Source organism: Lissotriton vulgaris, chromosome 12 (assembly GCF_964263255.1).
Source record: "Lissotriton vulgaris chromosome 12, aLisVul1.2, whole genome shotgun sequence".
NCBI classification, from domain to species: Eukaryota; Metazoa; Chordata; class Amphibia; order Caudata; family Salamandridae; genus Lissotriton; species Lissotriton vulgaris.
This window is the reverse complement of record NC_141700.1, coordinates 109,876,500-109,904,029: the sequence shown is the minus strand read 5'-3', so window position 1 is coordinate 109,904,029 and position 27,530 is coordinate 109,876,500. Positions and strand designations below refer to the sequence as shown.

General features: G+C 48.1%; 1 protein-coding gene across 4 annotated transcripts in view; it reads right to left on the bottom strand.

Moving 5' to 3' along the window:
- KHDC4 (KH domain containing 4, pre-mRNA splicing factor) overlaps positions 1-27,530 on the bottom strand; it is a 109,657-nt gene that overhangs the window by 53,356 nt on the left and 28,771 nt on the right. For all 4 annotated transcript variants that reach the window (XR_015302622.1, XR_015302623.1, XM_086947422.1 and 1 more), the window contains 3 exons: positions 4,511-4,621; positions 3,741-3,820; positions 3,540-3,592 (listed from right to left, as the gene is read on the bottom strand). Coding sequence is in view for 2 of the 4 variants with exons in the window: in XM_086947422.1 (XP_086803548.1) it covers positions 3,540-3,592; positions 3,741-3,820; positions 4,511-4,621 (244 nt within the window). In the remaining 2 variants the exon portion in view is untranslated. The remainder of the gene's footprint in view (positions 1-3,539; positions 3,593-3,740; positions 3,821-4,510; positions 4,622-27,530) is intronic.

The following is a 27,530-nucleotide window of genomic DNA, read 5'->3' as shown; positions in this document are numbered from 1 at the left end:
AGGAAAAAACTCCCTATCACCACTCAGCTCACTTATCCACCATGCAAAAGTGATAATGGACAAATTATTCTTTTAAACTGGTACGAAATTATAGCATATCAAGTCCACCACATAGGATGAGGACTCCCAATATGGTCAATAACATGCACAGGGAGTATATTTTGCTGCAGTCTATGATGAGTGCTAGGCAACCCTGGTCGTGGTCTACCTAAATCAGAATGACCCAGCTGGCTCATGCAATAATAAAAGGCAGAACAAATGTTGGCAGCGGTTGACAGGCATATTAACTACACTCAGAAAAAGAAAAGACAAACTAGTCCCCACAATTAATTCCATTCAAACTGCTGCTGGAAAAGGGTGACTCCTCAATGTGTGTAGATAACGCACATTATAGTTATAGCTAAAACCCCTGGCTTTTCAGTTGTTAGACAAAAAGGCTACTCTTCTGGACAGAACCAAAAACTCGCTCACAGACAGCAAACAAAGAATATAAAGAAAAGGAGGGGGTATGCAACTGATAACTACAAGTAAAGTACCAACTACCGGCCCAGAATTGCTTTCCTGTGGGGTTTCTGTATGATGAAAAGTTATGTTTGCATATAGCAATCTTCCACGTACCCAGAAGATAGATTTGAAGCCTTCCCCAGGTTTTACTTGATACTAACAATATAAAGATGCATATCAATCCTTAAGGTGGTGTACCATGTTATGTACATATTATGTGCAGTGCATTATTTCGTGGAGTGCTGCATTACTTAGTTTGCTACTTAACTTGAACCAAGATTTACAGCTCTCTAAAGAACTGTAGTCCTACAAAGATTTGAAGTCAACAAGCAGACTACACTGAAATTCTTTGCAGTGTCTATTAATATACAGAGTTAAACTCACTACTGAAATTACAAGATATACATTTGTATAATTGCTCTATACAATCAGCTACTGTAAACCAAAAACAATTTCTGGTCCAATGATTTTGAGATAAACATTTCAATTAGAGCTGTATTATCCCCTAAAAACCTCTGCCAACAGAAAAGATAGGGATACTATCAATAACTATAATGCTTATAAAGTATATACACATTTATGAAATCCAATTCCAAATATCCTTCACCCGTAATAATTGTGTAAATATTCACAACTTGAGAAGAGGCATGGCTTGATACCAAGATGTCTGAACACCGTTGAAGCTTCTGAAAGGTTCATCAGTTCACGGTTCACTGATCCACCCTGGGAGGCACCCAGTGTCTCCTGGCATGGTGAGCCACAATGCAGTGCATATAAATAACCACACAACTAGTAACATGCAGTGTAATACACACTGGATAATTTAACTAATAGGGTGCAAGAAATGGAACAAGATCAAGAAAGGGTTTTGCCAAAAATCCAGGAGGGATAAATATCAGAGATGGGGAAAAGAGTGCAGGAGCTCCTTTGTTATTGTAGTCACCAAACTGATGCCCGGGACAGAAACTTTAAACATACTAAGGGGGGTACACCTCCGCGTTTATTGACTAAGAGTGCAGAGCCTGGCTGCATCAATGACCGAAGAGATAAAACAAACAGTTTAACCAGCACCGATTCATCCCGTGCATAGACATACACAGAATAAACAGCGAGGTGGTCAATGTTTAGGAAGTAGAGTTACAATGAGCAAGCAGACAGTCGAGTGGAGAAAAAAGGTTTCATGGGAGAAAGCGAGGAAGAAATTTATGATGAGGGTGGAAGCCAGGCACCTATTTTTCTGACTTGATCTATTACCTTACCTAGAAAACAAGCTCCACTGGCGATAAAGATACTGGCAACAGGAGATCTTCTGGAACTGATGGAGGCTCATTTTATTGATGCTGCGAGAGTTGGGGCACTTCAAATTGGTAATAGGCTGTCCCCTTATGAAAGAAGGGGGTGGTGGTTGTGAAACAGTTGGCTCGTTAAAAACCACCACCCTCTTCCCACTAAAACGGACCTTGTAATGTCTGGGCATGTTGATTAGGGCTGGACAACGGTATAGCCTACGAAATGATTATTCTAGAAAATCCCTCATCATATGTATAAAGAAGGGGAGGAGGGCTTCATATTGGTGAATATAAATAATTCTACTCTTTCTGGATCCTGCTACTTTGTGAATTAACAGTTTTAGACTTAAAATATACGCAATATTACGAGTGGCAAATACAGGTACGAAAAGCGGTGTCTTTTATCCTAGGTCCCACTACATGCACCTTTCGTTAACAGTTTTTTGCAAAGATAGGAAAATTGTAAAAGTATGCAGAAGATAATTGTATACAGCATGCTGCAAATTTTTTTGAAGGGGTAAATGGTGGAAGATTTTCATTTTTTTCAGTGATTCTACGGCAGGTGTCTTCAACCATTTCTTTAATAAAAATTGTGAACTACTGAAGGCTAAACAACCCATGCATGATTTCCAGACAACTCCAAGCCCAGCTTCATTGACTTTAAGCCTAATGTCCATAAAGGCAGATACCATGGTTTGAACAAAATACTTTGACATGAGGCACTATGACAGGGCTGCCATGGATGTCATAGTGTGCTCTTTGGGGATGTGTGAGCATGTGCGAGTATGAATGGGCTATGGGTGTATGGGTGAGAGCCTGTGTCGTCGTATGTACTAGTGCATCAGGATTTACCTTTCGCCATATGGCACAGTTACATGCATAACACAAACCTCCAACCATTTCTTTTTAAATGGGATACATTTAAAGTGCAGAAAATTGTTCTGCAAAGAAGTTCAAAATGTGGAACAATTTTCTGCACTTTAAATTTCTCCCATTAAAAAATGACTGTTCTTCAGTTACAAATATGGCATTGTGTCTACTGGCCACTGGGAGCAAGATGCCGGTTTGTGAATGTAACACTTTATAATGGGAGAAAATTAAAATGTAGAAATAACAATCATTTAAAGTAAAGTTTAATTGTACTGTTCTCCCATTTAAAAGCATTCAGAAATATAATTTTATCATGCTCTAATATGGAGTTAAGGACTTTTATTTAAGAGTTAAATACATCAGTGCCTCAGTTCTTCGCATCTGTGACACAGCCCTAGTCTGGATCAGAAATCTGACTCCAGCACTGCTCTTTATCAGGCCCTGCTAACTTATCAGGCCCTGCTAACTACAACTGGATGATAAAATAAACACAGCCTCCCCTTGGCCTTAAAAGGGTAATGTGAACCAGTGCTTATTTAAAAATGAATTCAAAGCTACGAAGTACTCTGAACGTATCTGGGAGCTACTAGCAGCTTGTGATCCAATGGTTGGAGACACCTGCTCTAGGCATACTCATGTGTAATACATCCAAAATGTACTAGGCAAAATAGCAGTAGCGTACAACTTACAAAAATGACTATGGAATGGTGGCACACATGCTACTAACTCGCCACATGCTCCCAAATGTAAGAATTCCAGATTGAAGGCTGTGATCTCAATTGCTCTTAAATAGTGTTCTTACTGACAGATTCAACATCAAATGATCTCAATAGTAGAATACAAAATGAACAAGACAAAAACACCAACGGTACTTACTCTCCACCTGGTCCCGCGAATGGCCTTGGACATGTAGATACAGAGGGCGTTCCCTATAGTCAAAAAAATAAATAAATTACAGGTTTACAGAAAAAGAAGCCACACAAGTTTAATCCAGTTTAGAAGAATGATGAAACAGCAACCCTCATTTTAAACTTTGTTACAATTACACTATAATAACAAAAACAGAAAAACACTTACCCAGCTCCAATGAGGGCTTTTTCCTCATTTGACATGAAACGGCCTCGTGTGGACACGGCAGCTCCACTTAAGCGACTTATCTGTAAGAAATACACCAAGATTCGTTCACAGAATTTCCGGAAAACAAAATCTCCTGTGATCAAGCTTTACAGTTTGAAAATTACAGTGTTTTGTTAAAGATACTCATCCTTAATTAGTGGCAGTAAATTAATCTAACATTGAAAGAATGGCAAGCCTTTAATATTACACACAGCACGACTTCAACGATCTCCTGTAATTTAAATGACAGGCAACATTACCCGAAAAATGGCTTACGAGTCCTAGATCTCTAGCGGATTCAAAACGGAGTTAGATGTGCTTCAAACTGAACCTGTGCCCAGTAATTACACACAGAACAAGCACTGAATCCAATGAGCCTTTGAGACCATCCTACTGACTCTGGTTCCATTCTTCACAGATAATGGAAACATTCCAATACCCCTTAGATCTAGCTGCTTCATGCAAAAATAGCAAATTGAATAATGTCAAAAGTGAGCACATTTTCCTTCTAGGTTATCCGCACACCCTGCTTGTTTAAATAAAGAACTACCCACGAGATGAAACCATTCAGGTGTTTTAACCACTCGGATGATCACCCAATAGGCTCTGTCAAAAGAAATAGTACTGAAAAGAAAAACCTTCCCAAGGGCGCAGGGAAAAACAGGTCTAAACATGTCCTTTAAAAAAAACACTGAGTACATCTAATGGGAATAGATCAATTGTATTCGCACCTCATCCTGGGTCTGCCCCTTTGTCAGCAAGTTTCTCGAATTTAAAGGAACGTCATTGATTTCCACCTCTGCTACAACCAAATCATCCTTGACTTTCATGGCTGGTAGAAACTGCAAGAGAAAGTTCTTTAGATCAGAGCATGACAAGATAACAAGGCACATTCTTTCCATTTAAAAATACGTTACTTTTTTGAAGTACACCCAATAACCCTAGGGTGGACTAAACAGTGCAAGACAATTTATCTGCCACAACAATTAAGTACTGAGGCAATAAAACACCATGGGGACGAGGTAAAAAAAAATAACTACAGTAATATAAGAAAAGAGGGATCAACCTCGACAAAAATCAAATGGCGTTTCAATTTGTGGACTAACAAGAGCTGGGATTCAATTTCTATATATGAAAAAGTAGCCACATTTTGTAGGCAGCTTGGCTCCTCGCAATGTTGACTTTTAGAACCCGTCCGAGATTCAAAGTACATATGCAGCTACAAAAACTATTTTGCTCTATATATTATGATGTGGAAGATAGAAAAGCTCCACAGGAGAAATGCCACCTTCATAAACGTCAATGTGCATGCTGTATTGAAATATAGTCATCCAACCACCAAATTGGAGTAGAAATGCGTATTTATAGATTTCCACCTATGGGGAGACTGGGTAATGGACAAAAGGATGGAAATACCAAACGGTGCACCGGTGAATACTCTGGTTTCTTAGCGAGCAACTGGCAAGAACCACGAAAAGTGCCAGTCTAGTATTAAGTTTAATAAAAAACAACTTAGGATAAATCACTTTAAAATAAACATGGCTTAACACATTCATAAAAACATTTCACCTTCAGAGAATACAAATGTATTCTTTCCGCCCACAGCCCAAGATCGAACACAAAGTTTTGAATCAGATTCACTTGTTTTTTCACCAGCACCCTACTCTCTAGCATAAGAGTTAAGGAAGCTGTAGCCATGCATATAACCTATCAATTTAGGTCAAACCTGTTCCCAACTAGATATTAATGTTTACCAGTTTTGAAGAGGACAGCAGCTCCAACACCAGGAAATAATAAAGAGTAGAGTCTCATCTGCTGTTCCAGTTGTTCCTGAGGGCCGGGCGCAGCTCCGCCAGATCCACTTCGCTGGGCTTGGCTCCGCCGAGCCCTGAATCCCCGCAGCACCAGCATCTAAGGGCCGGGCTTTGCTCCGCTTATTCCCCCGGCCGGGCTTGGCTCGACCGGGCCCCTCCCACTCCCGTGACCAGCAGCGGACGTCAGAGGAAAGCGCCAGGAGGCGCATAAAGGCTCCCTCTGTGCTGAGTCCGGGGGAGTCTCACCTGCTGTTCCAGTTGTTCCCGAGGGCCGGGCGCAGCGCCTCCAGATCCACTTGGCCGCGCTTGGCTCCGCCGAGCCCTGAATCCCCACAGCACCAGCATCTAAGGGCCGGGCTTTGCTCCGCTTGTTCCCCTGGCCGCGCTTGGCTCCGCCGGGCCCCTCCCACTCCCGTGATTAGCAGCGGACGTCAGAGGAAAGCACCAGGAGGCGCATAAAGGCTCCCTCAGCGCACGGGAGGGCGCCGGGAGAAGCCCGGGACAAAGGCGGGACCATCTGTGACCATCAGCGGCCAGGCTGGGCCACCCCCCTTGTGATCCTTATAAAGGTACATTGATATTGAGCACCCCTATTCAGTACGATACCTCGACGCCCAGCCAGCCTCGAACTGTTTCTAGAAGGCGGTACAAATAGTGGACTATAATCTATTGTGCAAGTGCGGGAGAGAGAGAGGAGATAATTCCTATTCTCGGTCTTGAAGCAGGGAGGACTTATTCACTAGCCTACGTACTAAGGAGGGAGGGTAGTGGTGGGCAGGTGACAGTGCAAGTTCTGGTACCCTCCCCTCCTTCTGTTTAGTTATTGTCTAGCCATGTCTAACAAAGCGAAAACGCGCTCTGCTACGAGCAAAGCACACTCGTCCCGCACCCTAAACTCTTCTGGGCTTGAGACAAATAGTGCGTTGTCCCAAAAAAAAAAAAAACCCACCGCGATTGACTTTATGTTGAGGAAAGTCAACAGGGAGATTGAGCGTACAGAGAGAAGCTTATGCATTTCACCAATACCTATCCCAGACACACCTACACAACCTATTGACTTAAATATGTCAGCAATCTCTCATACTGACACATCGGAAAATTCTACTGAAGATATTCTTTGTGCGCAGGTGGCAGCACAGGTTGCCGCAGATACAACTAGGGACAGAAACAATGCCACAAGTAAAAAATCCAAACAAGGGGGTGGTAGGAAGGGCCAACCTCGGAAAAATAAATTAAGTAAGGTACGAAAGTAGCAGCGGCATGCCACCCAGCTCCACCAGAATGGATGGATGAAGTAATAGGAGATCTCCAAAAAACGCCTAGAAGCCTTTATTATGAGCCAGCTAAAACCAGTAATTAGCAGACTAGACAAAATGATAAATGAACTGACTAAGCTGGGAAAGCCAAAGGGCCCTACTAACTGTAACCTAACAGCAAATCACAACTTGGCAGCCATTACGCCAGCTGAGCAAACAGTTGGCAATAATGACTGTGTTAGTAATGAGCAATGTACTACTGTACAAGTCCATGATAAAACCTAAATCGACAGCTCAGGTAGAGAGGGGAAACACACAGAAGGAGGGGAGAAAGGATACTGACAAGGCTCAACAGTGAACAAATGTGTTGTTAACACAAATAGGGAATTCAACAACTCATACCCTAACTGAAAGAAACCAGAGAGGCCATGAGCCGAATGATAGACCTGACTATCCTGCACCACATACAAACTTGCCCCCTAAAGCATGCCCTTATGTTGTTGTTTTTGCCGGGGTACCCAAACTTAGGGCAGTGGAGAAAGAATCACATATAGAAATAAAATCTAAGATAACTAAGAGGTTGAATACAGACAGGCCCCTGCAAGGTGGGGAATGTGGGGAGATTCTTCATGTGAGAAGAGTTAACTGGCTAGGCAGCAGGAAGAAAGATATCACAGGGGATTGCATTGTGGTGAATTTTAGTAACACTAACTTAGTGGAATATAGATTAGGCAGCTATAACAGGAACCAGACTAGCACCATACACTCCCTATCATTAGGATATTTCTATCCAAGGAAACGGGTCATACACCCTCTGAACCACACCAATGGTAGAACAGGAAGGGCACCAGCTAGTCACTGGGTTAGAATGCATGAGCAGATAGGCCAGATCACACCAAGTAAGGGCTACCCTCAATGGGTAAACAGATTCAGTCCGTTATTGTCCCTTGATGAAAATGATTGACTACCCCAAACTGAGAAATGTCAAGAGAAGATGGCCAAAAGGGTGGGAAATGAATGTAGAGTAAATGGGGCCTTGGAAAATTATCAAGAAAAGAAAGTGGTAGAACCCCTAGTAAAGGGAGAAGAGGGAGATCAGGGGGTCATGTCGCCCAGGAGGGATGAACCCGGGCCATATAACCAGGGAGGGAAGATTGGAAAAGTACCTAGTGAAGGTCTGATTTTATGTCCTGGAATATTGCAGGCCTGTAGGGGAAATTTGAAAATGGGGATTGGAGAAAAAAATCTCAGCGGCTCTCATATATTAGCATTCCAGGAGACGTGGGCAACAGAATCCTCCCTCTACCAAATAGAGGGTTATAAATGTTTCTTTGTGCCGGCTCAAGAAGGTAGATCAGGTAGGGCAAAGGGAGGGCTAGCACTGTACGTTGACCTTGATTTAGAAGGTTCATGGACACAGACCTCTTGGACGTCACATACCCTCCAGGCAGTGGTATTTCAAGGGCACGGGCTGAGGTTGCTGATATTCAACATCTATAATTCAGGGCCTGCAGATGGGACTAATGCAGTAATCCAGGAACTAGATAACAGACTTAATCAAGAGATCAGGCAAAAGAAAGGGGGAGGAGAACCGATTGTCCTGGTGATGGGCGATCTAAATTGCCATCTATGTCTAAAACTCTTTCCAGTAAGCCCTGATTGGTCATCGTGCCCGGTAGAGAGTGGGCCACATTTTGAGCATAACAGGAGGGAACAACATTAATGAAGCTATTAGGCACTCACGCTCTCACACACACAATTGATCTGGTGGTCCCGGGTAAAGAGGGTACCCTTATACAAACATTCAAAGGCAGAGGATGTTCCTCCATTATAGATTATATGTTGATACCTATTTTTGCAAAGGACCAAGAAAAAGGAGGTGAGAACGGATTGGAGTCCTTTTAGTGACTAAAACCCGCTGATTCTGGAATTAACATATAGCGGTCGCTCCATAAGGAGTATCCCGACTGCGCCCAGTGGAGGCGTCTTAGATGGTCAAAAATTAATGCCCAGGAGTTCTACAGAATTTTATTAGAAAAGGGTAAAAAGCAGATCCTAGACTGTCTCGAACCTTCAGTAGAGGGTGGTGCGCTGGTCTCAGTGTTTGAGTCTTTAACCAACTTGGCCTGTAGATGGGACTAATGCAGTAATCCAGGAACTAGATAACAGACTTAATCAAGAGATCAGGCAAAAGAAAGGGGGAGGAGAACCGATTGTCCTGGTGATGGGCGATCTAAATTGCCATCTATGTCCAGAACTCTTTTTTAGTAAGCCCTGATTTGTCATCGTGCCCGGTAGAGAGTGGGCCACATTTTGAGCATAACAAGGAGGGAACAACATTAATAAAGCTATTAGGCACTCACGCTCGCACACACACAATTGATCTGGTAAAGAGGGTACTCTTATACCAACATTCAAAGGCAGAGGATGTTCCTCCATTATAGATTATATGTTGATATCTATTTTTGCAAAGGACCAAGAAAAAGGAGGTGAGAACGGATTGGAGTCCTTTTAGTGACTAAAACCCGCTGACTCTGGAATTAACATATAGCAGTCACTCCATAAGGAGTATCCCGACAGCCATCGAGCTGCGCCCAGTGGACCAGGGGAGGAGTCTTAGATGGTCAAAAATTAATGCCCATGAGTTCTACAGAACTTTAATAGAAAAGGGTAAAAAGCAGATCCTAGACTGTCTCGAACCTTCAGTAGAGGGTGGTCCGCTGGTCTCAGTGTTTGAGTCTTTAACCAACTTGGTTGACGGACTATTGAAAGCAAAAGGCCCCGGAAAGAACGTAACACAACCACGATGGTTTGACACCAACTTTTCTCGAGCACTGAGAGATTTAAAATCATGTCTTAAAACCAAGCCTAGGGATAAGCAGAAAGTAGCCCTCTGCCGACATACATATAAAACTAAGGTAAAACAGAGGAAGACTATGCTGCAAGCGGAAGTTTGGGCAGACCTGAGGAAGGCAGGGGAAAATAGGGATTCTAACGAATTCTGGAAAATTATCAACAGGCCCTGTTTCCAAGACAGCAACGCCTTGAACAGTGGGTGGTTCATTTTAAGGGTCTTAACAATCATAGCTGTGACACAATCTCTGAAGGGGGTTGGAACGGGGCCCGGCCCAAGGAACTAGAATTTTCACTTCAAGAAATTAGTCAAGCTATCCAAGGACTGACCCGAAATAAAGCACCGGGCCTGATGGCACGCCACCAGACCTTTATTTAAGTAACATCGACCTCTGGGCTCCCATTATGACTAGGGTGTTAAATGCAGCTATAAAATCCGGGCTCCCGCGATCTTGGTCCACCGCATTCTTTGTCCCTATCTTCAAAAAGGGGAGTAGGGACAATCCCCAATGCTATAGACCAATATTGTTGATTGATGCGTCAGCTAAATTATTGGGTAGGGCTGTATTAAATCGTCTTATGGCCGGGACTGAAGAGCACCACACCATAGCAGACACCCAATATGGACACAAATTATGGGCCATGATGAGTAATCTGGGAATTGACCCTGGACCTGGGTGGGGGGGGGGGTATAGATACCTTCCCGTGCACCAGCGGAGTGAGGCAGGGGTGTATCCTTGCTCCCTTTCTATTTTCATTACATATAAATAATTTGGAGAGAACTCTGGTTGCCCTGAACGTGGATTGCCCCAAAGCAGGAACGGGTCAAATTTTGTGCTGCCCGTGCGCTACTGAGAGTCCCACGAAGAACTTAAATAAAAAAAATGGCCTAAGAACGCTACACTGGCTGCCTATCAGGGACAGAGTGAAGTTCAAAGCGCTGTGCATTGCTCATCAGACCCTTTGGGAAACTGGTCCAGAAATCAACCGCTCCCCGATTTCCCCCTACTTGCCCAACAAGGTGCTTCGATCTTCGACTGCATCACTGGCCAAAATTCCTAGAATCTTTAGAGCCAGAGCAGGTTGACGTTCGTTCTCGTACAATGTGTCAAAATTGTGGAACACCCTCCCTCTGCAGTTGAGATGCAATTCCAACCTAACTAGCTTCCGGAAGCATCTTAAAACTTTTCTATTTTAGCTACCACAAACTACTCCTGTTCCTCTGAAGGTATTTCTGTGTAGTCACAGAGCCTGGACGCCTCAGGGCAACTGTAGTGCTTTATAAATTTTATTTTCCTTTCATTTCATTTCATATTCCGGTACTGCTGTACGCAGACGACGCGGTCCTGCTTGCACGAACAGCTCTGAGTTTACAACACTTCATTGACGGCTTTGTGAAATTCATGGATAATTTAGATCTGTCCGTGAACTTGAGCAAGTCCTTCGTGATGGTGGCGGGTAAAAAATCCTGTAGGAAATGCTCATTTAAAATAGGGTCCCACACACTAGAAACTGTAAGCACCTTTTCCTATTTGGAAATTTTATTTGACGGGGAGATAAAGTTTGACTCTTTAATTGAGGAAAGGTGTAGAAAGCTGGTCTCTGCAAATGGTGCGATTCTAAACTTTGCCCAAAGGCTGGGTAGTTTGTCTCCAGAGCAAGTAATGAATCTATATGTAGCTGTAAGCAATGCAAAGGCTTTGTATGGTGCAGAGGTTTTGGGGTTTTAGGGATGCAAGATACTTACAACTGGAGGAAGACAAATTCCTACGCAGGATCCTCAAGATATCGCCGAGTACCCCAGCAGAAATTGCACACACTGAGCTTGGGATCCCATTTATCAGACCAGGTGAAGGAGAGGCCCATTATGACATGGCTCAGAATTTGGGTAAACCCCGAAGCAGAGTTAAGTAGGGTAATAGTCGGAGATTGTTTACAAAAGGATAAGTGCCTCCAAATCCCTTGGCTAAACTATATTAAGGATACACTAGGATCTATCGATCAGCAGTTACTCTTTAGTGATCTGACCTTAATTGCCACCTCTTGTAAACATCAAATTAAAAAACAGCTACAAGAAAAATTTGAATTGGTTAAACTAAGCTCCGAATTAGCCAAAAGATCAGTTGTGGCACATAGTTTAGTAAGCAATGGAGAGGGTATGGAACCTTATTTATTTCTGATGTATAACCAGCAGGATAGATTTTTAATGTGTCGTTTTAGGCTCAATTTGTTACATAACATTTTGGCTAATCCATCAGGTTTTACTTTTAACAATTGAGCAGAAGGGTGCCTGCGGCTGCGACAATAGGTCTCCGCAGGACACCCTTCATTTTGTACTTTTGTGTTCTTTTTTATCAGAATCCTCGTCGCAGATTTCTTGTGGATATTCTAAAAGAGGCAAAATTCCGTCATGCTAACACTGCACTACTTTTCTGCAAAAGGCGAATGACATGCGCACCTTATGTTCTATTATGAATTTTTTTAAAGTAGCAGTAAGATTAAGAAATATGAGAGGTTGAGCAAAGATGTATATAATGCCACATGTTTTAATCGTATTAACTTTGTTTTTAATGACGAACGGTTCACAAAATGTAATTAATGAATTTTGTAAATGCTTTTTTAGGATGGTTTGTAATCATCGAAATAAAAATCTACTGAACTGAATAAAGAGTACAAAAGTTTAACCTTTCTGAAAGTGAGAAGAAATTTGTGATCTCCATACTGGTCTATAACAGCCAACACGATCGAAGGAGGTTTCCCAACTGTAACATCAAGAGACACTACCCAATATTTGATCTATCATGCAGAAAGAATTTGCAAACAAGACTGAAATGGTGGCTTAGATTGCTCTCTGACAAACACGCGAGTTATAGTACCAATGTATTAGGTGTTACTATTTTTTTTAATGTAAACAATTGTTATTGATTTTCGTACATACGAAACAACAAGGGGGATTTCGGTTACACACCCCAAATAGGGATCAAGGTCACAGTGCAATGCAGGTTATCTATGGCATAACTGGAGCACCATGCGATGCCCATTGCAAATGTTTGGCCATTGCATAGGGTCATCACAACAAATGTTTGCAACCAGTGAAGCTTCCCATCCCCTACCAATCCTCCACCCCCCCCCCCCCAGTGTGTTAGTTACGTGCAATCTGTAACAAGCATTGGAAATGCAATAGGGCTTGCATTAGGAAAGTTTGAGCTATTGGTGTTATAAATGAATTTTTTTATTTATGTGTTTTTTTTTTAATAGCTAAATTAATAGCTTTGTCACTTACAATGCCAATAGTTATAACTTTCGCAAATGTGACCCCTAAAGCATTTGTAATGCAACATGTTTTGTATTTACGTGACTTAGATGTATTGATATTACAAATAACAATGGCTGTTAATTTTTTAAAATAATTACTTAAATAATTAATTTAATTTGTAATGGCAATAGCTTAAACTTTTGTAAATAACATTTGTAAAGATTGTTCAGTGTTTTTTATTGTGACGAAAATCCAAGAACAGAAGTGAAATATTAACATCTTTTTGTGATTTGAAATAAAGCGTGAAAGCTTGAAAACAGCTTGAAACATTGAAAGAACATATTTGAACCAGTGATGCTGTGGTTGCACTGAGTGGTGGGTGCATCGGCAGAGCTGTGTGGTGGGTGCCTCGGCAGAGCTGTGTGGTGGGTGCCTCGGCGGAGCTGTGTGGTGGGTGCCTCGGCGGAGCTGTGTGGTGGGTGCCTCGGCGGAGCTGTGTGGTGGGTGCCTCGGCGGAGCTGTGTGGTGGGTGCCTCGGCGGAGCTGTGTGGTGGGTGCCTCGGCGGAGCTGTGTGGTGGGTGCCTCGGCGGAGCTGTGTGGTGGGTGCCTCGGCGGAGCTGTGTGGTGGGTGCCTCGGCGGAGCTGTGTGGTGGGTGCCTCGGCGGAGCTGTGTGGTGGGTGCCTCGGCGGAGCTGTGTGGTGGGTGCCTCGGCGGAGCTGTGTGGTGGGTGCCTCGGCGGAGCTGTGTGGTGGGTGCCTCGGCGGAGCTGTGTGGTGGGTGCCTCGGCGGAGCTGTGTGGTGGGTGCCTCGGCGGAGCTGGGTGGTGGGTGCCTCGGCGGAGCTGGGTGGTGGGTGCCTCGGCGGAGCTGGGTGGTGGGTGCCTCGGCGGAGCTGGGTGGTGGGTGCCTCGGCGGAGCTGGGTGGTGGGTGCCTCGGCGGAGCTGGGTGGTGGGTGCCTCGGCGGAGCTGGGTGGTGGGTGCCTCGGCGGAGCTGGGTGGTGGGTGCCTCGGCGGAGCTGGGTGGTGGGTGCCTCGGCGGAGCTGGGTGGTGGGTGCCTCGGCGGAGCTGGGTGGTGGGTGCCTCGGCGGAGCTGGGTGGTGGGTGCCTCGGCGGAGCTGGGTGGTGGGTGCCTCGGCGGAGCTGGGTGGTGGGTGCCTCGGCGGAGCTGGGTGGTGGGTGCCTCGGCGGAGCTGGGTGGTGGGTGCCTCGGCGGAGCTGGGTGGTGGGTGCCTCGGCGGAGCTGGGTGGTGGGTGCCTCGGCGGAGCTGGGTGGTGGGTGCCTCGGCGGAGCTGGGTGGTGGGTGCCTCGGCGGAGCTGGGTGGTGGGTGCCTCGGCGGAGCTGGGTGGTGGGTGCCTCGGCGGAGCTGGGTGGTGGGTGCCTCGGCGGAGCTGGGTGGTGGGTGCCTCGGCGGAGCTGGGTGGTGGGTGCCTCGGCGGAGCTGGGTGGTGGGTGCCTCGGCGGAGCTGGGTGGTGGGTGCCTCGGCGGAGCTGGGTGGTGGGTGCCTCGGCGGAGCTGGGTGGTGGGTGCCTCGGCGGAGCTGGGTGGTGGGTGCCTCGGCGGAGCTGGGTGGTGGGTGCCTCGGCGGAGCTGGGTGGTGGGTGCCTCGGCGGAGCTGGGTGGTGGGTGCCTCGGCGGAGCTGGGTGGTGGGTGCCTCGGCGGAGCTGGGTGGTGGGTGCCTCGGCAGAGCTGGGTGGTGGGTGCCTCGGCAGAGCTGGGTGGTGGGTGCCTCGGCGGAGCTGGGTGGTGGGTGCCTCGGCGGAGCTGTGTGGTGGGTGCCTCGGCGGAGCTGTGTGGTGGGTGCCTCGGCGGAGCTGTGTGGTGGGTGCCTCGGCGGAGCTGTGTGGTGGGTGCCTCGGCGGAGCTGTGTGGTGGGTGCCTCGGCGGAGCTGTGTGGTGGGTGCCTCGGCGGAGCTGTGTGGTGGGTGCCTCGGCGGAGCTGTGTGGTGGGTGCCTCGGCGGAGCTGTGTGGTGGGTGCCTCGGTGGAGCTGTGTGGTGGGTGCCTCGGTGGAGCTGTGTGGTGGGTGCATCGGTGGAGCTGTATTGTGGGTGCCTCGGTGGAGCTGTATTGTGGGTGCCTCGGTGGAGCTGTGTGGTGGGTGCATCGGTGGAGCTGTGTGGTGTGACCGCTGCGCCTCTCACCAGGTCGGGTCACCCCCTTGCTCCTCCTGCCGCCTCCTGCCTGCCAGCCTTGACGCCTTCTTCTTCCGCCGCAGACGCCCCCCTGGCCCCCAGAGCGGCCCAGCCACAGCAGAGCCGCCCGCTCGCCAGTTTCCCGCCGCAGCTCGCCACAGGCCCCGTCCACCACCGGCCCATTGGCCTAGTTGCTCCCGCCGCCCAGCTGACCCGCCCTCCCGTCCCCCTTCTTATGACACCCCCAGAGCGACCGCGCGCAGCGGGAGCACCGACTGAGCGCCGAAGGTGCGCCAAAGATAAGCCCGACTGCGCCCATCAGCGCCTGGACCACGCCCAGCGCAGGACCCCTGGCCCCCGCAGACCCCAGCCCACCCGCCGGACGTACGACGCCGCCACCCTCAACGCCGGCCGAACCCCAGGATGCTACCGAGCCACCCCGAGACGCACCCACGGACCCTTCTGCTGCAACTACTGCAAGTTCACCTGCATCCGGACCTGCACTACTCCAGCACCAACCAAGACAGCAACAGCAGCAGCCACCTGAAATGCATCCTGCTCAACACCCGCTCCGTCCACAGACACGCCGTCGAGCTCTGGAACCTGCTCGACACAACTTCAGACGTCGCCTTCCTCACGGAAACCTGGATGAGCGCCTCTTCAGCGCCAGACATCGCCACCCCAGACGGCTACAAGATCATCCGAAGGGACCGCATCAACCACACCGGAGGAGGCATCGCCATCATCCACAGGAACACCATCCGCATAACGACCAACACCGACGACACCCTCGCACCCGCCGAGCACCTGCACTTCCAGGTCCACATCAACCCCAAGACCACCCTCAGAGGTACCCTCATCTACAGACCCCCGGGACCACGCACACAATTCAGCTTAGACAATACCGACTTAATCAGCCCGCACGCCCTCTGCTCCGCTGACTACGTCCTCCTCGGGGACCTCAACTTCCACCTGGAGAACAACAACGACCGCAACACCACCACCCTGCTGGACAACCTCGCAAACCTGGGACTCAAGCAGCTGGTCACCACCCCCACCCATTACGCCGGACACACACTCGACTCCGTCTTCTCATCCAGCAAGGACATCGCCTTCAGCCACGCCACCGGACTCCACTGGACGGACCACAGCTGCGTCCACTTCAGCTTCAAAAGGACCACGATCCAACACCACCAGCAACAGGTTGCACGCAGAAGCTGGAACAAGATCACGGCCGACCAGCTCGCGACCTCCCTGAGCATGAACTCTCCCACCAGCGCAACGAACCAAAGCCAGGCGGCCACCAACCTCGCGAAGTTGATCAGCATCTGCGCAGACTACCTCGCCCCTCTGAAGACCCCGCCTAGCAGACCCGGTAGCAAGAAAGCCCCATGGTTCACCGACGAACTCAAGAGCTCCAAGAAGAACTGCCGAGCCCTCAAGAGAACCTGGCGCAGAGAACCAACTCCGGACAACATGACTGCCCTCAAGCTCGCCACCCGAAATCACCACCAACTCATCCACGCCACCAAGAAAACCGCATTCAAGGAACGACTGGACAACAACGCACACAACAGCAAGGAACTCTTCAACATCGTCTAAGAGCTCTCCAATCCAAACGCCGGAAACAACGACATCACCCCTTCGCAAGACCTCTGCAACTCCCTCGCCTCCTACTTCCACAACAAGATCGCAGACATACACAACAGCTTCAGCACTCAACCGACGCACGCCACGACCGAACCACCGACCCCACCACCACCCTCCGCGCCTGGACCCCGATCAGCACCAAAGACACCGTCCGCACGATGAACTCCATCCACTCCGGATCTCCTACCGACCCCTGCCCTCACCACGTCTTCAACAAGGCCGACGCTGTCATCGCACCCCACCTGCGGGACATCATCAACATCTCCTTCAACACCGCTCCCTTCCCGGGGAGCTGGAAGCACGCTGAACTCAGCGCCCTACTCAAGAAGCTATCAGCCGACCCCACCGACCTCAAGAACTACCGCCCCATCTCGCTCCTACCGTTTCCAGACTACCGCCCCATCTCGCTCCTCCCGTTTCCGGCCAAAGTCATCGAGAAGACCGTCAGCAAGCAGCTGGCCGCCTTCCTCGAGACGAACGGATCCCTCGACCTCTCGCAGTCTGATCCCTCGACCTCTCGCAGTCTGATCCCTCGACCTCTCGCAGTCTGATCCCTCGACCTCTCGCAGTCTGGCTTCCGGGCCAACCACAGCACCGAGACCGCCCTGATCGCAGCCACCGATGACATCCGAGCTCTGCTCGACAACGGAGAAACAGCGGCCCTCATCCTACTAGACCTCTCCGCGGCCTTCGACACTGTCTGCCACCGTACCCTAGTACAGCGCCTCGGCAACGTCGGAGTCCAGGAGAAGGCACTGGAGTGGATCATCTCCTTCCTCGCCAGAAGGACACAGTCAGCCTCCCCCCGTTCATATTTGAAGCCACCGAAGTCATCTGCGGCGTTCCTCAAGGCTCCTCGCTCAGTCCAACCCTCCTCAACGTCTACATGAGCCCCCTAGCAGACATCGCACGCCAGCACAACCTCAACATCATCTCCTACGCCGACGACACCCAGCTGATTCTCTCACTCACCAACGACCCCGCCACCGCCAGAGCCAACCTTCACGAAGGGATAAAAGAGGTAGCCGAATGGATGAAGAACAGCCGCCTGAAACTGAACTCGGACAAGACGGAAGTCCTCATCCTGGGATCCTCACCCTCCGCCTGGGACGACTCCTGGTGGCCCCCCGCCCTAGGCAGCGCACCCAAACCAACAGACCACGAACGCAACCTGGGCTTCATCCTGGACTCCTCCCTCTCCATGACCAGACAAGTCAACGCCGTCTCCTCGTCGTGCTTCAACATCCTGCGCATGCTACGCAAGATCTTCCGGTGGATTCCCACCGAGACCAGGAAGACGGTCACCCAGGCCCTCGTCACCAGCCGTATGGACTACGGCAACTCCCTCTACGCCGGAACCACCGCCAAACTCCAGAAGAGACTCCAGCGGATCCAGAACGCCTCAGCACGACTCATCCTGGACATCCCCGTCGCAGCCACATCTCCGGACACCTGAGAGACCTGCACTGGCTCCCGGTCAACAAGAGAATCATCTTCTGACTCCTCACCCACGCACACAAAGCCCTACACAACCAAGGCCCAGGATACCTCAACAGCCGCCTCAACTTCTACGCTCCCAAACGCCAGCTTCGATCGACCGGCCACGCCCTCGCCGCCGTCCCCCGCATCCGAAGAGCCACCACAGGGGGACGGTCCTTCTCCTACCTCGCCGCCAAGACATGGAACTCCCTCCCGACCCACCTCCGCCTGACCCAGGACCACCTCGCCTTCAGGAAGCAACTCAAGACCTGGCTGTTCGAGGAATAGCGGACCCCCCCTCCCCTAGCGCCTTGAGACCCTCTGGGTGAGTAGTGCGCTATATAAATGCTTTAATTTGATTGATTGGTGGGTGCCTCTGTGGAGCTGTGTGGTAGGTGCATCGGTGGAGCTGTGTGGTGGGTGCATCGGTGGAGCTTTGTGGTATGTGGCACTTTTTATAAATCATTAGTAAAAGAGATCAATGAAATTCAACTAAAACCCATATATAGCAGAAGAGGAGAAAGCTCTAGTAACGGGATGCAGGATTAATGTGTTCCTTTGAAGCAAATCGCCAGCGTGTGAAAGGTGTAAAATTGCAATCAGCATAAAACGAAAATGCCAGCAAAAGACTTTATAAAATTCTGTGTGGCCCTGATAAAATAATTAGAGCGTTTAATTATATCATGACCAACATTGTTTTAAGAGCAGCGTGCGAGATGGTTAGGCTGCAATATAAACAATCCCTCGGCATTGCTGTGGTGGGAAGGGGTGGCGGGGAGAGGCAAGAAGGGAAGAATAGCCGGCAGCAGCAGCCTTTGATGTGCCGGCCGGCCGTGCAGTGAATAATTAAGGAGGAGAAATGCCTGTTGGGGGAGGCTTGAGATGCCCGAGGAGGCTGGTGGCTTTGATGTGCACGCGCTTCGGGCACTGCAACAAATCGCCGTTCGGTGAACTCTGTTTAAGCTGCAATATAGCTCGCCAGCTATGCGCATGCGCATCAGCAGGCGAGCCCTAATAAACCAATGGGACTACTATCTCTGTGGGGCGACTAAGTTGTAGAGGGGGCTGCTGCCCTTGAATGTCACCTGGAGCGCATGGGCAGCACCATTACTATACACGAGGCTACAGATCAGAGTGGTCTTGGAGCTGCGTAGGCATTAGTCCATAGCTGCTCCTGGGCCTCCTGCAGATGCGTCCGCTTGGCCAGGAGCAGACCTAGGTCTATGAATTTGCTAATAATTTAGGATAATCTTAGAACGCCTCCAGGATTGGGCAGAGGAGAACTCTGTTCTATCCGACCTGCAATACGGATTACGAGCAGGATTGGGGACTTCCCTTCATCTCGGATTTAATAAAGCTGGAGCCTGTGCTCTTATGGCACAGGCTCTGGACTAAAGATTAGGCAAAATTAATCCGAGATATTCTACTAGATACTTTGAAACTGGAAAGGGTCCTAAAGATCCCATGGATAAGGTACGTCTGCAACTTCCTACAAGATCTTGGTTGTAAAGACTGTTTTAATAACCCTAGAACTATTGGGACAATAAAAAGAAAAGAATTACGAAAGGAGGGCCGCTTGTTGTTGGACACTATTAGAATTTCTTCCGAGATACTGAATCCAACAGTCCTGAATCACCAGTTGATTTTATCCACTTTTAGCCTTCAACATTATTTGACTTTTGTACCCGGAGTATACAATAAGTTTTTATTAACTAGGTTCAGGTTGGGGGTATTTCATAGACTAGTCACTTTACCTACTATGAACGACTGGACTCATAACCTTCAACCCTGCCCCTGTGATAACTCCAGCAAATCTGTGATTCATGTGGTCTTTTGTAGATTCTATATCCCCATGTAAGGAATATGTACTTAGTACCAGTTTTAAAATTGTTGGGATCCGCCAATGTCGACCTGCTCTTCTCGCACTGCAACACCTAGATAACTAGCATAGTGTTTTTAGAATTGTAATTTTTCTGAAGGAAGTTCTGAGTCATAGGAAAGTATGCTTATTTAGGCGATTCTAATCGGACGATGGTCTTAATTGAATACTGTTTTTTTAACGTTATAACATTATAGATTATGTGTACATTTTTAGGATAATTTTTAACTCATGTACTGCTTGATATGTATTTTAGTGCTTTTCTTATGTGCTTTTATGATTGTTTGATATAGCAATTGAATAAAGCTTTCTTTGACTTGTTAATAATTTTGTTCTTGGACGTGTGTGTGTGTGGTTGTGTGTGTGGTTGTGTGTGCGCGCGCGGGGGGAGGACAAGTGCACTAGGTGTTACTATTGTCAACTTCAATAGTACTAATTCTAATGGCCATGAAAATATCTAAGGCGGAGATATTAGAGGGCATGGATGCTGGTGATCTCTCTGGTTTACAAATCAAATATTTCTAAAGCAGAAGGTGCAGTTTGGGTCTAGTATAAATACGTAATGGTGTTTTCTGTGTGTATTTTATTAAGTACAGCAAACTGGATTAGGTATGGAAGACTGGTGGTCTTACCAGAAGAATTGGTGTCAACATTAGAAATCTTTGAAAGTCTTTCAAAGCAAAAAACGTTAGTACTATGGTAGAGTCTGGCACAACACTTCCTCTTTTAGAAGAACAACTGAAAGTTAAAAAGCTCCAACCTTCCCATTAAACAAAAATTGCGATTTCTGCATAATTTTTGTTTTTGAATTATCATAGTTTCTGTATTTGACAGACCAACTTTCAGTATTTATTTATGGTTTTGAGATGCACACTGTACAAATTGTTAGGCCGTGGTCTATGGCTTCCAACGAAGACTTAGTGGATTCCACAGAAATCAAAAGGTGAATGCTGCCTGAACCATAATGGAAGAACCAAAACTCAAAAGGGGATAACAAAATACAATAGATACAGTTGATGCTAGTAAAGTAGCTGACTGAGCACATAGTAAGCACTGAATTTTGGTAGAAAGCCTAGGTCTTCACACTCCGGTAGGTGAAATGTTCTCTATCTGTGTTGCCACCCTACACTCCATTCTAGTCTTTCCTCACACCCATCATCTCTCCCGCCAGTAGTAGTAATAGTAATGTTTTTTGTTTAAAAAATAAAATTAAAAAAAAAACACCTGCAGCAGCCAGCACTGGCCACGACTCTGCATTTACAAAGCCAATAGCACTTGTCTTGCAAGTTAGTCCTATTGGCTTTGCCAGCGCTTGTTAAATAACTCCCACTGAACCACTAGCCTCTCCATGCAACCCCTGCATCACCAGTCTGCCTGCCACATTCCTACACCTACGTCAAATCCTGGCTGATACCTGCCCTCACAACTTTATCTTTAACTCAGTCACTATCCATTTGCCCTGAAGGGTACTCTATATGTCACAACCCTCCTGCCTCCCAAACAGCTGCCCATAACACTTGATGCAAAGTGCCTGCCCCACACACATGGTAAAACAGAATTGAATCAACTCCCTGTGGGCTCTAGACACACAGACATCCAGCTTCTGCAACACCATCGCAGTCTTCATAGTACCCCTAGCAGTCGACTTCAAGGATTAAATCTTTCCCAACGACCTACATTTTCACATCAACAACCCATTGACAAAAACACTGCACATCTTGACAGCAGGAGCAGGCTTAGATTGACCCAGATCATCCAAGACCCCACACATCACAGGACACACGCTGGACCCAATGTTCACCTCCAGCAAGTGTTAACAAGCATTTACAATGCAATGGTTTCGCCTTTGGAAAAGTTAGAGCTATTGGCATTGCTCACACACAGAGCCCCACACACAAATACACACACACACAGAGCCGGACACACAGAGCCAGACACACACACACACACACACACACAGAGCCAGACACACACACACAGAGCCAGACGCCCACACACAGAGCCAGACGCCCACACACAGCGCCAGACGTGCCCACACACAGCGCCAGACGTGCCCACACACAGAGCCAGACGTGCCCACACACAGAGCCAGACGTGCCCACACACAGAGCCAGACGTGCCCACACACAGAGCCAGACGTGCCCACACACAGAGCCAGACGTGCCCACACACAGAGCCAGACGCGCCCACACACAGAGCCAGACGCGCCCACACACAGAGCCAGACGCGCCCACACACAGAGCCAGACGCGCCCACACACAGAGCCAGACGCGCCCACACACAGAGCCAGACGCGCCTACACACAGAGCCAGACGCGCCCACACACAGAGCCAGACACGCCCACACAGAGCCAGACACGCCCACACAGAGCCAGACACGCCCACACAGAGCCAGACGCCCACACAGAGCCAGACGCCCACACAGAGCCAGACACCCACACACACACAGAGCCCCAGAGCATAATTCCAAGAGCCGCACGTGGGGTCAGTTATGTCATAGCGTACTTAGTAACATAGTAAGGTTCATCCATCACAGTAAGAGACAGTGTGTTATACAGTCTACATAGTAAGGATACACAGGTGGGGAGGACAAGTTAAAAACGGGAGGGGGCCAAACATGGCTGGTTAACAACACACAAATGAAGCGTACTGTCGTTAGGCCTGACTTACCCAGAGCAAAAGGTGCGCTTACTCCTGTCGTCTCCCCGGCGTAGGACACCTCAAGGTGGTTGTCGTAGGGAAAGGGAGAGAGAAAGACATGGAGATGCACCTACAAACAAAAGTAGTGGGGGAGGAGGAGTGGCCCACTTGGTAAGGGAGAGAGTCTGGAGACCCTAAAGGTCAACTCACCGGACCCTGTGAGGTCAGGGGAAGGAAAAGGCAAGGAGGTGCCAAGCCCAAAGGGGTCACCTACGTGTGGCTCAATCACTCGCCACAGTATCCAAAGGGCGTGGTTCCTTACACCAAGTAAGGGTAGTCCAAAAAAATACCGACATCGAGACCGTCACACCGGAGCCGAATCAGGCCAATGCCCGTCAGGTGACAGGATACGTCCCAAACCGTGCTCCGCCGCGCAGGCAGTAGATGGTGGCATCATGGCAGAGTCCCCCTCGAGCAGTAATTAAGCACGCCAAGGGCACTTGGAAAGAGACAAGCCCACACGCTCTGCTAGTCCGTAGGCAGTGTAGGCTCCGCGTCGGTAACCCCTAGACTCCGGGAGCAGTCCAGGGTAATACTGCTGCCACCCAGTATCGTGAAAGCACTCACCTGTTCTAATTAGAGCTAGCGCCGGCAACCTACCCACGCGCTATGTCCGGGTAGACGGGGCAATCCCTGGTACGTGGCACCGCAGTTTAAATGTGAGTCAATGCCGTGCTGGAACTGGGGTTGTGTCGCTTTGTTCGCCCTAAGTGTGGCAGGGTATGCTCAGACGTGAGTCCCTTGCTCACTTGGCCACTGGATTCAAGATAGCCTGGTTGATGAGGATTATGAATCCGAAAACCGGTCCCAGGATGCTTGTTTCCGGTCCAGGGAAGACATGGCTTGGCAGTTCGGGCTGGACTGTTCCCATGAGGCACAGGGTCAGACTGATTTGCATATGGCCATGTCTGAACTGGGGTGGCTGAGTGAGCTAAAGAATGGTGATGGATTAAACCCAGATCAGTTGACTGGGGGTGAGTGTTTGATTTGCTCAAACGCTCCGTCCATCCTCCCTTTTTGTATCGCTTGGAACTGGAGTTACAAGCAGACAAGGGGGCACATGTTGTGCTCCCCGGAATGCACCCCAGGGCGGGCCCCGTATGGCCCCCTTTGTTTCTCCACCGCCAGCCTTTACATGGCGGGCTCACCGCCATGAAAGGGCTGGCCGTGAAGAAACTCGAAATATGCTCGGCGAGAATGCGCCAATACTCGCTCAGCATATTGGATCGCCTCTCCGCGGTGCCATTGTCAGGGAATGGCAGCCGGCGGTCCATCACCTGAACGACACAAAGTAGTGATCAGGCAGTTGGACCACTGCAAACCCGAAGGTCCACGAACTGCCAGACTCGTAATCAGCCCCTTAATCTGTATTTGAATATGCAACAATTAATAGTTTAAAGCTAAACAACTTGAAAAAAGGACTAAAATACGCCCTTTCAATCAAATATGAAAAATCTATGTTCTAAATGAATAAGTATGTGGAAAATGTCCTTTCAATGGAATGTCTCCTGGAAGCTTTTAGTCCTACAGAAACAGCTTGATCCTTTAGTCTCTAATTTTTTTGCAACAGCAACAGATCATCCTCGGTGCTCCGGTGACAACTACAATCACATGATCAAGACCAGAACAGAATTTAGTTTAAACCTTATTTGTAACTGGTTAGCAATGATTGTGAAGGAAGTACATTTGGAGGTACAGCTACAAAATTGTTAATAAATTAACAGACTTGGCTCAGATATTAATCGGAGATTGACACGACAAAGAATAGGGTGTCTATCCCATTTTTCTCGGGAACAATAGCACAAGTTAAACCTTTATAATGAGATCTACAGTTTCAAATGCAACCCTTCAGAAATTTAACCTGGCATAAATATCTGGAATGAGTAATTGAAAAATTAACTTAATTGGACAGGCTTCTAGCTAAGAAAAATAATGATATTCAATGATCGGACCTCATAGGGTTTTAAATGTTCTGGTAAACGATTGAGGATAAAATATTGTTTTTCAGATTGAATTCTCCGTTTTTCTATAGCAGAAATCCTGACAAAGGCTAATAGAGCACTAAACTGCATATATCGTCACATTCTGTCGTGGTGCTGTTATTCAGCTGAGCATCTCAATGTATGTAATGTTTACTGTAGTATTTAAAAGGCAAAAAAAGTGATAAAAAACAGCATATATAATTAAAATAAAAAAAGAAGACAAAATTAGAGCAGCGGAGGTACAATGTACAAAGGCATCTTGATGAAATGGAAGAACAAGTAAGAGTGTTTATGAAAATAAATTATATTTCAAAAGTTTAAAAAAAAGTTATGTTGCATGTATGATTTTCTGGACTTTTTAAAGACTGTCCAACTAAAACGGGATACCATTAGACGAGAGTATCTTCAATGCCCTTTCCCAGCTTCCCTTTTGTATTCTTTGTGTTCCGGCAAATTTTAAAAGGAATGGTAAGTTTATAGGTGCAGGGTCAGAAGTATAGATAATTTTTAAAGGCATAGTTTGTATTACTTTTTTAATTAGAAAAAAATAGTTTTGACTATCCTGCTTGTGTTGTATATGATTGTATGCATTTAAGGAATAAAAATGTTTTTTAAAAATGAAGTGAACTTTAGGTTTATTTTGCTCCTATTGAGAAAACTGTGAATCTGAGTTTATTGTAAGCGCAAAGTACAACTAATATGTACTTCATCTACCACAGGCAAAAGCAAAGACGGCTCCGATGTAATAATGCCTCCTATTTTCTGCCAAGAAATTTAGTCCAGCTTTCTTAACCTTATACTAGCCCCTTTAGAGGGGGTCAGACAAGGATCTTTAAATGACACAAAAAAGGTGCATCAATGGTGCTTTGCACAAGTATGAAACAAACTGTATTTCACCAACTGCAGGACAGGAGTTCAATTTCCTGCAGCCTTTTCACAAGTTGGGGAGGGTGTGGGCGGTGGAGGTACCAGCGCTCGTCACACCATCGCTGGTCTAGTGGCGAAACGCCTAGCTCCTAACTTTGGAACATAGGGACCTGGGTTCTAATCCTTGCTTCGGCACGTGACTGCAAATCGTGCGATTTTGAGCACATCAGACCGTTTCGATGTTCCTCCTCAGCAGGTACACGCTTCACACGTACCGACGGCATACAAGGCCTGCAGCCCCAAACTACACACGACGCAATCCCCAGCATGCCCCTCCTACTCAGGAAAAGAGGAGGGCGCAGGAGGAAAGTATGCCACCTCGTGAGAATAAAGGAATCCCAAGTCTGGGTATCGGTAGTCACAACGGTGTACCAGTTCTCACGGTCGCGGGGAGATGTGGCCTAAAGGCCAGAGGGGCCTATTTTGCAACGGGGGATGCGGGTTCGATCCCCGGCGTCGGCTCCACCTCCTGAGATTCTGGGCAGAACACTTCATGGACCTCAAAATAAAAATATAACCTCTTGCAAAGTATGCTGGTGCTTATGTGACACGTTCTGAAGCCTCTAGGCCACGTTCGGCCATATACAACAACTGCAAAGAAGTGTGTCCCCGGCTGGGGAAGGAACTGGCAATGAAGTCTGGATGATGACAAGTCTCTGCTAAGAAGAGAGCCTACAGGATGCCGAAACTTTGCTGTTTTACAGTTTAGGGCAAAACCTAATACAAAAGAGGCCATAAAATGGATGGGGATACGTTTTCAAAAGCCCTCGTGCTGCAGTACTAAGACGATAAAAAACATGTCAGGTCCCGGGCCGGCAGCCAATGACAGCGCGGCCCGGGACAAAGGGGCGGGATTTAAAAATTATTATTCAAGCTCTCTGCTGCGGGCGCGTTAACCCACTGAACTGTCTTCCTGCGATTAAAAACTGTAACCTGCAGGGACACGCAGACTCCCCACACCCGACCAGTGCATTAACCCCTGGCATGCCTCGCTATCCCCGCAGTAATGCCTCTCAATCAAACATCAGCTGCTTGGCACAAGCCGGGAGTGGCCGGATGGGGGAGGGGCGGGGTTGGGTCAGTGCGGGAAGGCTTCTTGACGGCGGATGCTGGGCGTGTGTGCAGTGAGGCTGCAACCGCTGCTGGGAGTGCACTACGACCCTCCTTTAAATGTGCCCCGTTCATCTTCCTCCTGCACACCCTATCCCCATCGAGCGTCTGCCCTGCTGTGCAGCGACCATCTCTTGCCAGTACGCCACCTCCTGCAAAACTTACCTAGCGCATATCTCACCCGGGGCGCACACCGTTCCTGTACAATCTATTGAGACATCTCTCTCCTGCACTTCTATACACATCTCGCGCCCGCAAATCACCTTTATACGTCATCCGCTGCACATCTGTATATTTTGAATACTCCACATCTCCCCTGCTTATCGCATTCCTCGCGCTCCCTTTACTTCACGCACGTTTCACGCGCACAACTCACCCAATGCACATTTTACCCCGGTAAATCCCTGATCACGACACATGCACATCTCACGCTAGCACCTTCCCCGCGCGCATCTCGCCTCCTCGATACCTGCCGCTCCTTAACTTACCCACCATACGTGTGACCTTCTGCACTTTCTCCCCTACACCTCTCCCTGCTGCCCCGGACCAACCACCCTGCCGTGCGTTATGCTGCGTTTCTGGACGTTACTGGGATGTCTCGTCGGAGGCTGCTGGGGGCGCCCAAAAGCCCAGGACATCGGGAGAGGCGTGGTGAGTACCCGGGGAGAGGGTTGAGGGACGCTGGGGGAGGTGGCGAAGTGATGGGGA